At 36.5% G+C, this 16,184-nt stretch overlaps 2 protein-coding genes across 2 annotated transcripts; one reads left to right on the forward strand and one right to left on the reverse strand.

The window, feature by feature from the left end:
• The first annotated feature begins 3,411 nt into the window (after window positions 1-3,411).
• On the forward strand, window positions 3,412-7,215 carry LOC128383525 (sterile alpha motif domain-containing protein 9-like). The gene is made up of 4 exons (XM_053343135.1): window positions 3,412-6,154; window positions 6,346-6,421; window positions 6,585-6,799; window positions 6,911-7,215. Exons 1-4 carry the CDS (start codon window positions 3,412-3,414, stop codon window positions 7,213-7,215), a joined length of 3,339 nt encoding a protein of 1,112 aa, XP_053199110.1.
• Window positions 7,216-10,472: 3,257 nt separating this feature from the next.
• Window positions 10,473-15,870, reverse strand: mrpl48 (mitochondrial ribosomal protein L48). The gene is made up of 8 exons (XM_053343393.1): window positions 15,730-15,870; window positions 14,543-14,598; window positions 14,332-14,363; window positions 13,398-13,486; window positions 12,856-13,031; window positions 11,544-11,646; window positions 11,310-11,399; window positions 10,473-10,801 (listed from the first exon to the last, which is right to left on the reverse strand). Exons 1-8 carry the CDS (start codon window positions 15,748-15,750, stop codon window positions 10,724-10,726), a joined length of 645 nt encoding a protein of 214 aa, XP_053199368.1. The 5' UTR covers window positions 15,751-15,870; the 3' UTR covers window positions 10,473-10,723.
• Between the last annotated feature and the right edge of the window lie 314 nt (window positions 15,871-16,184).

Consider the following 16,184-nt stretch of genomic DNA (forward strand, 5'->3'; position numbering starts at 1 on the left):
AGGGGGAATTAATTTAACGTGCAATGCGACTGTTTGCCCACAAATTGTCAGGTTTTTGTGACACTTCTTAATGTGAAAACATTTTAGATATTTTAGGAAAGACATTAACTTTGTCTGAATCCTATTATTGTGTTTGTGAAACGTTTATTTTATTTGTGGATATATGTAAATGCTAAAGGGAACATTTCACCGTTTTTGTTCAATAGGCCTACGTCTAGACCTCATTAGCAGGCACGTGTCCTTTTTGCCTCGTATTAAAAAGGGCGTGTATTTTTGTTTTTACATTAATAAATTCATCTTAGGGATGTAAAAAAAAGCTGGCGTTACAAAAACTCCACGGTATGCTACCGTACCCATTTTCTTGTAATACGGGGTTGTTGTGTGTGTTGAGCCGCTGCTCCTCTGTCCGTTGCGGCTCCGCTCGGTCACACGCAGAGAAAGAGAGAGAGGGAGATAGAGGCAGCTGCGCCATGGATAACTGAGGAGACGTGACAGTGGAGCAACTTCAACCTGTGAGTTATGGTCTAGTCGCCGTCCACTTATTCAACGTGCTTAAATATGAGTAATATTTCACAAAAACGCTCTATTTTAGTCTATTAGTCACCTGCTATTTTTGCCGGACGTCAATTCAGCACAGAGCAGATCGTGCGGGACAGGAAATCGCGTACAAAATACAAAATAAAATACCGGGTTAATTATCAAAATAAAATGCACCGTGTTTACGGCGGATCATATTTCCCTCACTACAGATCTGAAGTGCAGGTCCGAGGTTTAGATATAAAGTTTATTTTGACTTTGATAATGTGAATGAACTCATGTTGACAATAATTTGTTGACACAAAAGAAATGGCAATTGCATATCACTTTCACCTACACAGGACACACAGCTAAGTAGTTAGCTTTCTATTAGCACTTATTTTTTTTAATTTTACATTAATTCCCATATTGTGTAAAGGACCGGGGAAAAAATTTGGCGTGAGCTCTGCACACGCACATGCTGCCCTTTTCTGAGTTTGAGCCCCTGCCCCTCTATAATCATGTGCACATCCCTGCTCATTAGACCAGGTCCAGATTAAAAACCACTGAACCTAGACTTCTCAAATCTGGACTAGATTATCCTACAGACCCTGAGGATTCATAAAAACACAGTCCCTGATTTGTGAAACCCTTAATCTATTTGTGAAAATGCTATAAAGGCACATTTCACTGTTTGTTTTTTGTTTTTTGGACTGTAGACCTCATTAGACCAGGTCCAGATTAAAAACCACTGACCCTTGATTTCTCAAATCTGGACTAGATTATCCTACAGAGGCTAAACATTCATTCTGAGATATCTGTGAGACCTTTATTGTCTTTATGTAAATGACAAAAACAGGACATTTCCGTTTTGTGAAACGGCTTTATTGTAAGACTAAGCCCCTTCTCTTCTCCTTCTCACTACAAAATAGAAAAAAAAGTTATGGACCTGGTCTAATGAGGTCTACAATCCAAAAAACAAACAGTGAAATGTGCCTTTATAGTATTTTCACAAATAGATTAAGAGTTTCACAAATCAGGAACTGTGTTTTTATGAATCTTCAGGGTCTGTAGGATAATCTAGTCCAGATTTGAGAAGTCTAGGGCCAGTGGTTTTTAATCTGGACCTGGTCTAATGAGGTCTAGACGTATTCAACAAAAACAGTGAAATTTTCCCTTTAGCATTTTCACAAATAAAATAAAAGTTTCACAAACACAACAATAGGTTTCACACAAAGTTAATGTCTTACCTAAAATATCTAAAATGTTTTCACATCAAGAAGTGTCACAAAAATCTGACAATTAGTGGGCAAACAGTCGCATTGCACGTTAAATTCATTCCCCCTTAACTTTCCCCTTAAGTGCCGAATCCGAGGATGGCGAATCGGAAGCTAACTTCAGCGTAGTCTGTTCAAAGGACAATGAAATATGAAATTCATCCTGCCGGCCAATTAGGCGCGATACCAGCCAAAAGTCGGCATACCTATTAATCTAAACCCAGCCTGCAAAATGGAGGTGTGCAAATTATTAACTAGTTTCAACTTTGTTTTTTGCTCACCCAATGCCAAAATGAATGGGAAGGTCGATACGATCCTGAGTGCAATCTCACAGTTGTAAAGGGTTTCCTCAATGATTTTGCGGACACAAAGTGTTTTAAGTGTTGTAGTTGTTCCTTTTGAAATTATCTTTCAAAGTATCCTCAACTTGTAGAAGAGGTCCAGTGCATATATGTCCTGAGATTTTAATGTGCTCAGAGCATCCTTCTTTGCACGTCAGTCTCGTCCATTTGTCAGATCAAAAAGAAATCCAAACGTTTCCAAATGTTTCCATACTTCTACATTTGTTTAATGTAGTTACAGAGAATAGTGAGAGCCTGGTCCACTTTGAATATTTCCCACTGTTTAGGAGAGCTTGAGAATATTACATCAAGTCGTACAATACCAATTAATGACATTTAGCCTTATCTTCTAGTGTTAAATAGAGGTTGTGGCAACTGCATGGCACAAAGTAAGCCAGGAGATTGAATCATAGAATATGGGCTTGGAATAATTTTGTCCTTTTATGTTTGCCTCATCATCATATTCTTGGCCCTTACGGTTGTTCATGTACAGTCCACGTTCCTTTAGTTCAGCCAAAAGTGCATTTGATAGTCCCATTCCATTTACTCTTCATCCATTTTGTGGCACAGGATATTTTGTGATAATAAAAGCAAAATACAGAATCTGTTTTTTAAAAGTGGACAAATCGATGTCTATTAATCTTGTTTTTACCACTGGACAGCTTTGTTACACAGAAATCATTGGAATAGGTATAGGATATGACTCTGTTCAAAATATTACAAACCTAATGATAAATATTTGTCATCTGTGGACACTTATTATCCTAGTCTCTCACCTTGGACTTCGTCATCCTCAGTGTCCATGTTCCCGACACCAGGCACCACAGTTGGAGGAGGGCAGAGTTATAATGAAACTTATTCTTGAGACTCACATTGCTGGATTGGCATCACCATACCCTCTACTGCGCCTCTATCCCAACTGTGGCACACCAAGTCACCATACTCCAAGCCAACATAGTCAAGAAAAATAACAGCTAAACAGTCCACCACTGCGCTTCGTGCCCTGCGCCAGAGCAAAGATAGGACCCTTAAGTAAGTTTAATGCAAAATATCACTTGTGTTAGCAACAAAATGCACAAAGTATCAAAAGTGGATTTGCTCATTATATAGAGTGGTCTCATTTAGTGTTATATTAATGAGTCATGAACTGGTCGAGGTGAGGTTACCTACTCTGTATACTGTTATTTTCAAATTTGCATCATGATTTACAAACTTTTTTTTTTCTTTTTTCTCTCATTTTTGATGCCCAATAAGGAACAAGACAGTGAAAGTTAAAGATGGCAAATGGCTTGGCTCTATCCACTGCTAGAGGTGGAGAAGTTTTCGTGGGAAGTGAAATAAGGGATTCTCTCTCACTGTTGGATGTTCTCTACGCAAATCAGTTCGAAGGAGAGTCTATAGATCCAGAAGATGTTGAGCAGACAGAGGAGACCTTTTACAGAGGTGCCCCTCCCGAATGGTTAAACTTTCACATTAGCGAAAAGGCTGAGTCAAATGGCACTGGAACTTCTTTTATCAAACGTGAGGGATACGATACACTCAGACAACAAATTCAGAACAAAAGAAGACTCCCAGGAATATCAACCGTGAAACTCTTCCACCAACCAGGATGTGGAGGAACCACACTGGCCATGCAGGTGTTGTGGGACTTGAGGAAGACCTTCAGGTGTGCTGTTTTAAGAGGCTCAACCTCAGACATCACAAATGTTGCAACAGAGGTGGTCCATCTTTTCACAGCAGGCAGTCAAGGCTACCAGAACACTGTGCTGCTCCTACTGAATGATGAGCATATTCCAGAAAATCTCCAAAACAGCATAGTGGAAAAGATAACTGAGCAGAACATAGTTACCCGTATGCCTGTGGTCATTTTCCTCACGTGTGTGAGAAAAAATGCAGTTCTACAGAGTGACCATGTTGTCCTACGAAAAGTACTTTCTGACACAGAGAAACAAAAGTTCAATGAAAAAAAGGAAGAGCTGAGCAGAAGGTACAGGGATAAATGCGGACAGTTTCATGGCTTTAACATAATGCAAACTGATTTCTCTCAAGCGTACGTTGATCAAGCATGCACAGTATTCAGTACAGTCCAAAGATCAAATAAACCACTGAAGACCCAGCTTGCTACCTTCCTGTCCCTGCTGAATGCCTATGTACCAGGCTCATATCTCCTCGAGTCTCAGTGCCTGGACTTCCTCCAACATGAAGACTCCATCCATGGACACCTTTCACTGGAGGACAGAATGAAACCCTTTAGTCATCTCATCATCACTTTCCAACATGATGCAAGATCTGGAAAAAAAGTCCGTATGGCTCATCCAATGATTGCACAACGTTGTACTGAACTGATGGGTGACGCAGGTGTGACCAGAAGCGACACAGCAAGAAACTTCATGAACTGTCTGTGCAGAGACGAAGTTTCTCCATGTTTGCTTGGTTTCGTCAAAGAAATGCTGACCAAGAGAGAGATTAAAGTAGAAGAGAACCCAGTCAAAGGTAATGAGGTTAAAGAGGACCAAGAAAGGTTTTCAAGACTGATTCTTGATATTCAAAGGAAAGAGTGCAAAGCCCAGTGTGCATCAGTTTTGAAGGTCGCATTGAAGATATTTACACAAAATCCTTTTTTCCCGCAAGCACTTGCTCGTTTCTATTACATTGAAATAAAAGACTACAATAAGGCAGAAAGATGGGCAATAGAAGCTAAGGAAAGAGATCCCAAAAATTCATTTGTTGCTGATACTCTGGGCCAAGTCTACAAGAACCAACTGAAGACCAACGAGTTTTCTACCAAGCCGCGAGAAATTTTGAAACTTGCCAAAAAGGCCATTGAAGCCTTCAAAGATGAAGAACGACTTGCTGAAAATGAATATGGTGCAGACATGGCAGAAGATGGCAATACCAGAGTCTCAAATATTTTTAACATCTTTGGGCAGTTTGGTTACCTGCAGGTTTGCAACCTGATGTATGACCAACTTGTTTCTCAGAACGAAACCTGGAAAAGAGTTCTCACAAACAATGTGTCCATGGACTCAGTCCTTGGATTGTTAGGAGACAAAAAACTTTACAGATTTAATGGTCTCGTAAGCAGCCTCAGAGACGAAGTCGAGAAAAAATGTGAATTTTTTGACAAATATCTGACTTACTCAAAGCCTGACATGAGGAAAGATGATGCCCCATACATTTCAAGGGACACCTCAGAGTGCTTCAAGAAGTATGTTGGAGACTCAACACCCAAACACTTGAAAGAAAAATGGGATGATCTCTTCCAGAGACTTAAAGAAAAATTGTCGGTTACCTCTGCTGGAGTACTTTCATGTCTCGACAGAAAATACACTGAATCAGACCTTCAAGAAATAACTACATGGTGGAAAGAAATCTATTCAAGCAAAGATACACAAACATCTCTTACCAACTACGTACTTGCTCAAATCATGTTAAATAATTTGGGAGAGATATTTTCCTCTGATGTCAAGTCTCCTACTGAATTTGGACAAATAACACCCCCAAGTCCTCAAAATGCACCTGAGCTCAACATGTTAGCCCTCCTCTTGAAGTGGCCTATAGACAGCGAAGACAAATGTGTCTTTGACCTCAGTCAATCAATTCAGCATATGTACAGTTCTTATGAACACACATATAAAACACAATTTCGATCAAGGTATCTTCGCCCCCTGTTTTTCATCGGAAAAGGTCAGAATCTGGACAGAATTGTTCACAGACGGGTCCTTGAGAACTTGTTTCCAGCACAAAAAGAAGCTGCTGTCGTACAAGATGTGCAAGACTTGAACGTCTACTGGGGCAGTGAGAAGATTTTCCAAGATCCCATGATCCAAAAACGCCTTCTCCAAATTGAAGGACGGGTACGAAACTACAGACTGTACGCAATTTTTGGAAGCAAAGAGATCGAGGTGAAAGCCAATCTGCAAAACAGCCTCTGGAAACCACGTCAAGTTACCTTCTACCTAGGATTTACCATCAGAGGTCCTGTAGCCTTTGGTATCCAGACAAAAATTGCAGAAACAGGTACGATGTGTAATTTAAGAATGATTAAACTTTTATTTGGATTAAATGTTTTTAAAAATGTATTGAGATATATATACTAAAATAGAAGAAATCAGAAGGGAGGGAAATACTTTTCATGGTAATGTGAGTACAGGAAGAAAAAAAATATTTGGGTGAACCTGCTCTAATGTTTACAAATGTGCTTTAACAAGGGCTGAAACAGGACACCCGTGACTGGACTGAACTTAAACCTGAAGTCAACAGAGTGGGTGATGTCCAAACCTATAGGTAAACATCTTCAGTCACAATGCACAGACATCACAGCAATGATGGCTAATTTTAGTTACATGTGTTACAGTGCTTTATACTAGTAACGGTTGCATAATATGTTGTGTTAGTTAAAACCTCTATGTTCCTTAATTGTCATTATTTTTCCTTTTCACAAAATTAGCCTACGTTCTGGGGCAGGTCACTATAAATGCAGTGTTTCTGCAGTGCGCTGGTTTTGTAAGGGGAGTGTCAGCTTCAAATACCAGTTTACCTCTTGGGATAAACACATGGAGGAGCCTTCATGCGTGGATTACATACCAGCAGGACCCCTACTGGACATCAAAGTCACAGCTGGAAAGCTAGAAGAGGTGCATCTCCCACACTGGATATGTACAGGTACGATAACTTTTTTTAAAACCATGCACATACATACATTGATCTATGGCTTTTTATTACTCAAATTGTGCTCAAGTTTTTTTAGTTTTGTTTGTTTTTTGTTTTTTGCAGATGACATCCCCACAATTATGGACAATTTTAGAGTTCTGCATGTGGATACCAGCGGACATTGTGTGGAAGAAGTGTCTGAAGTGACATCATCCCATGTCAAGATACTTCAGCCCGTTTTCTCTCCAAGAGGGGCCATGATCAGGAAGAAACTGGGCTTCCCAGTGAAAGTTTTCTATGACATGTTAATATTCAAGACAAACAAAGCATCCCTCACCCTGCATGTTTACCTGCTGCCACCTGATCCAGACGTACAACAGGTTATTTGTTTTTGTCACAGTAATAATAGGAACCATTACAAAATGTAGCAGAAATATTGTGGGATTTACAGTGAAATAAAATACTACATGGAAACTGAAAATTTAATCACTTATAGCAAACATTTTATGAAAACATTTTCCTTCACAGACAGTGGAGGAACAGGAAAACTCTGATGCATCCAGAAGAATTCGAAAGCCGAGCCCCGACAAGCCCCTTCGGATGGAGAATCATTTCTTCCTCACAACAGACACAGAAATTGCAGAAATTTGCCCCGATGTATGCATTTACTGTTAAAACTGTTACAACATTAATGTGTGCATAACACTTTTGGTAATTACAAACATCTACGGCCTTAAATCTAGAGCCTTTTCACAATATTTCCTCTACAGAAACTGAAGCTCACATATGAGAGGAAGAACCCCAATTTCTTTGAAGTGTTCATAAGAGACGCAAACGATGACTTCAGCCTAAAACTTGAACAAAAGAGAAATAAGGGAATAGAAACAGTCTGGACCTGCATGATTCGAAAGGGTATGTGGCTTGACAATAGTTTCACATATAATTTATGTTTAATCCTCACATACCACATTTACAGGTCTACATTTAATCTGGAGGATATTACAACTACTACTGGATGATTTTGACTGTGTGACTGACAGTTCAAGAAACTCTTCATTTATCATAACCTCGCCATTTAAACTGCAATCAGACTGAGCAAAAAAAAAAAACATAGCAGTCATTCAGCAAGAAGTTGAACCAGAATCGACTTTTGCTGGAAATGCAACCCAATGTCTTTCTGCGTTGGCCAATAACATACTGTACATGCAACCACACATTCCCAGTAGATCACTTTGTTACACCAATGCCATATTTGACTGTTTATCTTGTGATTTAAGATGAAACATTTACCACCACCATAACTTTCCATAGTTGTAAAATCCTGTATTACAAACTCCTTGAGAGTGTCCTTAAATGCATTAATCTGTAACTCCAACTTTCTGAATTGTATTTCATTGTCTCACTTGTACTTCAAGCAACACCACAGCTCCCTGCACCGCAGATACTTCTGACATCCCTCAATTTAGACTCTGTTTGAAAGCTTTATAGGGAGTATTTCTATATATGGTAACCTCAAGTTTTTTTTTGTTTCATGACAGAATTTAAATAACGGACATCATAAAAGATCACAAAAAGCTAAATGTGTCCCCTTTATTATGTTAAAACACTAATTAAGTGATATATCCATTAATTAACAAGCTATTTCATTTCCAATTTATTTCAGATGACTACCAAGAAAGACGCAGTTATCATGAACAAGGTAAGATATTTAATAGAATTCCCAAAAAAACAGCCATAATGATTTTTACCTTTGTAATACATCGACCTTAACTAACAATCATTTACATATTAATTATGCTGCCATTAACTTCTAATGAGTCCTGTTGTGTTGCTTCCAATGCTTTTATGTTCCATGACTGCCTCAGGTCAGCATTTCGTGGATCGTCATCGGACAGATCTGATTAACAGGGTGACGGATACAGGAACCATCCTGGATGAGCTCAAGGACAGGGGGGTCATCTCAAATGAGAACTATGATGCTGTGAGAGCTTCGAAAACCACACAAAACCAGATGAGGGAAATTCTCAGGTTTCTGAACTCAGCTGGCAGAGCAGGCAAAGACGCTCTCTATGAAATCATGAGAGGAATGAGACATCTGCGCTTTCTCATTTCTGACCTTGAAGAGTCTGAGTAAAACAGCAAAACTGAGAAGAAGCTTTAGACTTCTGAAAATGGATATTTGTCTTAAATTTACCAAAGAAAAAGGTCATTGGAAATGTTCTGACACAATGTGCAGATACCTACTCTATATATTCACGTGAAGGCTAACAGACATTCTGCACTGTAAATATGTTCTGACATGTCTTATGTAATATGTTCTTTTTTTTTTTTAAGCATTGCTTTTTGCTCTGCTTTTTCTGTGGCCAGAAATTTACTCATTAATGCAACTTTAAAGTTATAATGATTTTAGCCTTTTTAATCTTCTTTTTTTTGGTACATAATATGCTAACATGCCGCTCCTGTCTGCTTTATGTAGCTCTATAATGAGTTTCAGCTCATTGTTTAGCTGGACGGCTGCAACTTTACTGTTTTTGGGGACTCTCCCAGATCTCTGAAGTTTTCGTTCACAGCAGGCTGCTTTATTCACAGAAAAAAACTCCTCTATACACTATCTGCTCAGCACCAAACATCTAACACAGTTCGCAATGAGCTAGTAAACATAGTGGAGCACTTAGCAGCTGGTGACCCAGATATTTCCCTCAAGAGTTGATAGAGACCAAAAAAGACATTCATCATTACATTCATCAGTTGGACAGAAACACGACTACAAATGAATGATAATGTTGCTCTGTAACTGCTGGATGTTTTAAAAAGCAACGGTTTGCTAATAGTTCAACATATCAACTCAACAGGTGATGATGTGTTCACAGCTTGTTTCTGCTGCCCCCTAGTGGTCAAAATCAGTTACTGCATATTAGAAGGATCTTTATCGGAACAGAAGAATCAGGAAGGTTTCTTAACTTAAGAAAACAACACAGCCATTTTCTACTTATTTTAATTGATTTCTTTTTTTTACTTATTTACATATTTTATCTTTTTTTTTTTTACTTATTTACATATTTTATCTTTTTTTACTTATTTACATATTTTATCTTTTTTTACTTATTTACATATTTTATCTTTTTTTACTTATTTACATATTTTATCTTTTTTTACTTATTTACATGTTTTATCTTTTTTTTACTTATTTACATATTCTATATTTTTTTGACTTAACATATTTTATCATTTTTTAATTATTTACAATATTTGATCATTTTTTACTTAACATATTTTATCTTTTTTTTTACTTATTTACTTATTTTATATTTTTTTACTTTACATATTTTATCATTTTTTAATTATTTACATATTTTATTGTTTGCTTTTTGCATTTTATATTTGTGATTACTTGAATTTTGTGTATATTTTGACTGCTATGCACAACAACACCAAGGCAAATTCCTGTGTGTGTAAACCTACTTGGTGATAAACCAGCTTCTGATGATGACTATAGATTTACATGGTCAACAAAGTTTTGAAATAAAACCTAATAATCCTGTGTCACTGTTGTTTTATTTCCCCTCTTTATCTTAAATCTGATTCATCCAAATTACCAAAGACAATTTGCAAGATTTCTCTACACTAGGGGTAACTATCCTAAGAGATCAGCAGAGTAATCCCATTTACTATAAAGTAACAGAATTTTTGATTCTACCCAAACATGAAATACAACAATTTCTTAGTTTGGAACAAAAACAACAGATTTTATTTTATTACAGTGTCGAGAATAACTGTATACAATTACTTCAATGCAAATGATCCATTACTTGAAGCTCAGGAATGCCAGATAATAAATAACAGATGACAAGAAAACAGGTATTCCTTTTTAACAAGGTGTAAAATCAGTGTCGTGTACAGTTTTGAATATCAAGAAATGTCATGATGTCACAGGTCCTAGTGGTTCATTTTAGCCAAAAGCTCCTGCAGCTCTGGACGCGCCTTGAAACGTGCTTGGAACTCAGCGTCGGTGTGCTGAGAGGGAAAGAGACAACGTTATTAATTCATTATTAAATATTACCAAAAGCCTTCCTAGAAAAATAAAGACTGTCATAGCAGCATTTTAACGGTTTTGGGAGTAAAAATGATGGGATTTAGGTTTTCCACACCATTCCTTGGGTTGGAAAAAAAACCCATTAAAATCACAACACATCTGAGAAAAGGAGATTAATAAATAAAGCAGCCAGGATCTTGCTTCAGTTAGAACAACAATGATTAGTCAGTCAAAAGAAAATTATATTGATGATCTTTTTCAGTCACTTTTTAAGAAAATAATGCAACATTTTCTGGTTCCAGCTACTCAAACATATCAAGAGTTCATTGTTAGCTGGGACACAATGAGGCAATTGAAGACATCACCTTGAGCTTTGGGAAACAATACTTTACATTTTTCATCAGACAGCTTATTCAAAAGTGAAAATATTCGTTATTTGCACCCTCAGCTTCAGTATAATATGGCAGAGCTGTCTTCATGCGAACTCACCGGATTCACAGAGAGCTGAACTCCCTCAGGTTGATTCTTTAAGACCGTTTCCATGAAGACGGGACACAATGTGGCGTTCAGAGTGCCCAGCTTTACATACAATTAAGACAAATAAAAGATAAATTAAAAACACACAATAACAACCAAGTTTCCTAGAAAACTAACCCGCTGAGTGTTTAACTGTGGTAAAAATGGGCTCAAATTGGATACAATACAAACAGAACTCGGTTTTACCTGAACAACACGTTTATGAGTCTTTAGGACGGCGTCAGTGTACATCTTGGTGCCTTGCTCCTGCATTAGCATGACCTCTGTGGTTTTAGTTGGCAAAGCATAGCTGCATGAGAAGAACATCACGTCTTTGTCAGATGAAAGCCTTTAAATAAAACTGCGCTTGTGTCTAATTACATTGTGTTGAAGTGAAGAGCAGGGACTGTTTTAAACTCCTCCATGGTGCGTTCAAGTGACTGTTGAAGGCTTCGAAACACAACAGCGAGCTATAACTATACCACAGAGCTCTGCTGTGGTCCAAAACTATTAAAAACACCTCAGTGAGCCACACCACTGCACTGGTGTATGTGTTTTCTTCACCATGAAGATTAGCGCGTCGTTAATTGTTTAGAAACAGCTCCAAAGACAAAAGCTAGCAGAGCACTGTATAAAGAACTAGGGCTGCTCGGTTATGGAAAAAATCATAATCACGATTATTTGGGTCAAAATTGAAATCGCGATTATTAAAACAATTTTTTTTTAAACTTTAGAAACATGCTGCATTTTTTTTATTTCTTGTCCATTCGGCTTAATTAATTTTCTCTCCCAGCAGCAGCCTTTTATCTGCCGCTTAACGCAACACACAGCAGAAAATGTGCAGAGATATTAGAGCTGAGCTGGTTACCATGACGACAGTTCACACATCACTTCCTGGTTTTTAATAATTAGTCAGTAAACTCAGCATCGTCTGACGCAGGCTGGAAACTCTGCACTTTTATTTACAGTTAACAACATTTCACCGTGAGTTTCAGCTTCTGTTAAACTAACGGAGCTGCGGTGGCTTCCGGTGGCTTCCTGTCTAAGCTTTTCAAAATAAAACCTTTGTTATTGAGCGCTATCTCATTATTATTATAAAAAATCGTTTCCCCTCGATTTTATTAGTTTTGAAATCGTTTGGCCCCTAAATTGTAATCATGATCAAATTTCAATTAATTATAAAGAACCGCTCATTGGCAGTGGCATCTGCCGTACACAGAACTACTCTCAAGAGACTGAAAATGTGTTTGGTATTAACCTTTGGAGCCATATTAAAACCATTTTTAATAGTTTTTGGACAACAACAGAGTCTACGGCTCAGATTATTAAGATTTTGGATGCAGAAACAATACTCATAAGCAGAATCAAGTTATTTTTGGTTTGGTTCAACACATTTGAATTTTGTTGAAGATAAAAAATCACCAGACAGATTATTTAATGTGCCTCAAAGGTGTGTTAAGGATTTGTCTTGCTGTGTTGAAGGTTACAATTCTTCCTTTTTCTTTCTAAATCTCCTCACCTGTCTGACACTGCGACGCCGAGCCGGTTGCAGAGGTTGTGGATGTATTGGGAGTAATGCTCCACCACTGTCATGTCATAACCCGACACTGTCACATTCAGAGACCCGTAAGCTGTATCCGTCGCTCTAAAGATCCTTTTCGGAATAACCTGACGTCTGTCTTTCTTTTTCTTTGGCTAAAAAAAACAAACAAACAAAAATCATCATCAAAATAATGAGATATTCTTGTTTCTTCACCAAATATGTTCCTTAAATAACCACCAACACTTTGAACAGTCTTATATTCAGGCTTTACAACTAAATAATAATAATAATACATATAATACTGTCATCTCAAATCTTAAAAATAAGAGATTGAGTGGTCAACAATTTCCATGTTTTTATGAATGTATAAACTAAATCTTGAAGCTTGAACGTTGACTTATGTAGAAAAACAGCAACTAACAATCATCGGTTTCATTATTTAAAAAAACGTATATTTTACCATTCATCTCATTAAAGTTGCAGTAAAAATTGTGTTTTTTCTCGTTTCAGAGTCTTACCACATGTCTGAGTAGAAGATGCCTCCACCTCCCAATCCCGTGGGTCGGCATGCTTCTGTACTGTCGTTCGTTTACAGCAGACATTCCTCCTGAAGGGAACAAACGTCTAGTCAACTACACTAATATACAACACATATACTGTAGACACATGACACACATCTGGGTAAGGTTCGTCTTGCAGCTTTATCTGGTTCAGGGTCAATGACCTGTTTTATGTCCGCGTGGTTTAATCAAATGTTAAAGGGGTTAAAGTGTGAAAATAAACTTGAACACATTCTTTTTTGTGGACTCAGCATCAAATTTCTGCTTTTAATCCATTTTGAGAGAATATATTAGAGGATTATGGCAAAAATGTCTAAGTGGTGTAACCATAAAAATTTTGTACCAAATAATTCAACTTGCTTAAAAACAGTAAATAGTCAATAAAACACCATATCAACTAGTTTGGCATGATCTTACATTATAACTTTTATATTAAATAAAGATAATGGAATACTACTGTTCTAAATATTACATTTAATCTGGTGAATTATAGTAATTATTAGTATAAGACCACTTAAATACACTGTAGGTGGATAAAATATTCAAGTATTTATACTTCTTTTGTGGTTACACCATTTGACATTTTCAGGAACATTCAGTTTTACTTTTGGTTAAAAATGGTGCAAATGTCATTTCAAATGATATAAAACCAACAAAAATACAAAATGTATATTTGAACAAACCTGATGCTGCTTTTAAAACTTTTTTTTAACATATTATTGAATTGCTCATCTTGCCATCCCTTATTAGTCACTGACCCTTTAACTACTTAATCAAGTAGACAGCGGTAACGAATAAATATCTAACATGCAAAAGGACAATTGTGCCCCTCTTAGTCCTGTTAAGATCTATTATTCATATCTTTAATTCATATCAAACTTTAAATACTTACCCAACATAGGATGCTGGATAGATGGTGTGATCCTTTAAATACAAAAGCACAAGTATTACACTCAAAAGTCTCCAGTTAATCAAACAATATTTTAAGTATGTGACCGCTACATTTAAAAAAGAACTATGTAGTTTTTGTTAGGAAGGACTGCCACTACTTCCTTAAATTGGGCCAACATGAGGTATAGAAGGATTAAAAAGCACAGTCTTACCGGCATGATGAAAGCGTTTGATTCAACACAAACGACTGTTGTGCGAACATCTGCAACTGTGAGAAACAGGAAAACATCAGCAACATACAACAACATGGATTTCTTAAAGGATAAAGTTCATAAGTCTGTTTTAAAATGATAAGTCAGGTGACCAAAATCCCTCTTTTTGTTACTATATTTGCACTAAAGTTCAACAGGGAAACACAAAGAGGGAATTTGATGCTAAAAAAACTGTAAATGTGTCAGACATCATATTAAGACTCATATTAGCTTCACCTTTTTTTGTATAAAATTTGGATTTTGGCTCCCACTACTTTTGTGTTGAATTGCAAAAGTCAATTACATTTATTCCACATTTTGGTTCACATTTATTTTCCTGTATATAATCAGATTTTTAAGAGAGAGAAAAAAAATCCTGGTTACACCAATTGGACACTCGGTTGCATCACATCTTCTTAGCTTTTAAATATTTAATATTTAATATTTTTTATTTTCTAACATTTTTCCTGGACTTACCTATCATACAGGTTTATTGCATTTATCCACACACTTAACTTAATATCTTCCAAACTGTATAAAATTAATAAATCTTCAAAAATTTAAATTAAAAATGTTCTGGACTAATGAGTGAAACACATTAGTTGTTATGAATACCAGCTCATCTTCCTGATATTTATGTGTTACTAATCTTGCTGGATATATTTTAAACCACATTTTTAAGCAGCAAAGCAAACTCAGTTATAAAAGGCTGATTTCATATTTCAGTACTAGAAATGTAGAGAAAAAAAACTTTCTCATGAGCAGCCACATTATGAAACAATCTGCAAAATGCACAGTTAAACTTAATTTACTTTGGACGTAAAAATCTCTAAAAATCTCAACATAATTTCCATTAAATAAGCAGAAAAATACATTTTTAATGGGAACTACTTTCTGCCGAAGTACACCTGCAGACTGTCTACCTCCACACTGACACAGAAAACGACTTTAGAGAGTATATTTAACTATATTTAAGTGGTTTGATATTAAAACAGTGACATAATATAACACATAATAATAACCTTTACTCTTATATTAAACATAGCAAAACATTTTCATATTATTTAACATGATAACAACAGTGTGACCTCTGAGAAGAAGACACACATGAAGTCACGATAAAGACAAATAAAAGGTTTTAATGTTACCTTCCGAAACACAGAATTCATTGTCCAACTCCTTATTTGTATTGTTTCTATAAGTGTTGGTGAATTATCTACATGCAACTAGATTTAATGACATCTAAAACACACATGCTACTATTCCTGCAAGCTCCGGAAACTGGTGCGTCTGTGTTTACGTCCGTCGCTTCAACGCGTCAGAGCAAAGGTTCCGGGTCTGCTTTCACCTAAATGTATGTTTTATAATTTAAAGGATTGGTTCACAATTTAATAAGAAGTATGTCTTAAAACCCCAAATAAATAAATGTATTTAATTGTTTTATTTTTCCTGATATTTTATTTGACCAATATTGTTTTAATAATAACAATAATCATAATAATAATGACAATTTAATTAAAAAGTATGTCTTAAAACCCAAAACAACGTCGAAATAGGGGTTTTTCTTGCCATAATCATTCCTCCTCTTCATACAGTATACAAA

Source organism: Scomber japonicus, chromosome 22 (genome assembly GCF_027409825.1).
Source record: "Scomber japonicus isolate fScoJap1 chromosome 22, fScoJap1.pri, whole genome shotgun sequence".
In the NCBI taxonomy this organism is placed as follows: Eukaryota; Metazoa; Chordata; class Actinopteri; order Scombriformes; family Scombridae; genus Scomber; species Scomber japonicus.

Bases quoted from the DNA above. Each gene is read 5' to 3' on its own strand.
- LOC128383525 (XM_053343135.1), top strand. From the start codon at position 3,412: ATGGCAAATGGCTTGGCTCTATCCACTGCTAGAGGTGGAGAAGTTTTC. The intron at 6,155-6,345 runs GTACGATGTGTA...TGCTTTAACAAG, and splicing joins GACAAAAATTGCAGAAACAG to GGCTGAAACAGGACACCCGT. The intron at 6,800-6,910 runs GTACGATAACTT...TGTTTTTTGCAG, and splicing joins CCCACACTGGATATGTACAG to ATGACATCCCCACAATTATG.
- mrpl48 (XM_053343393.1), bottom strand. From the start codon at position 15,750: ATGAATTCTGTGTTTCGGAAG. The intron at 14,599-15,729 runs GTAACATTAAAA...TGTTTCTCACAG, and splicing joins TGAATTCTGTGTTTCGGAAG to TTGCAGATGTTCGCACAACA. The intron at 13,032-13,397 runs GTAAGACTCTGA...TGTTTTTTTTAG, and splicing joins ATCTTCTACTCAGACATGTG to CCAAAGAAAAAGAAAGACAG.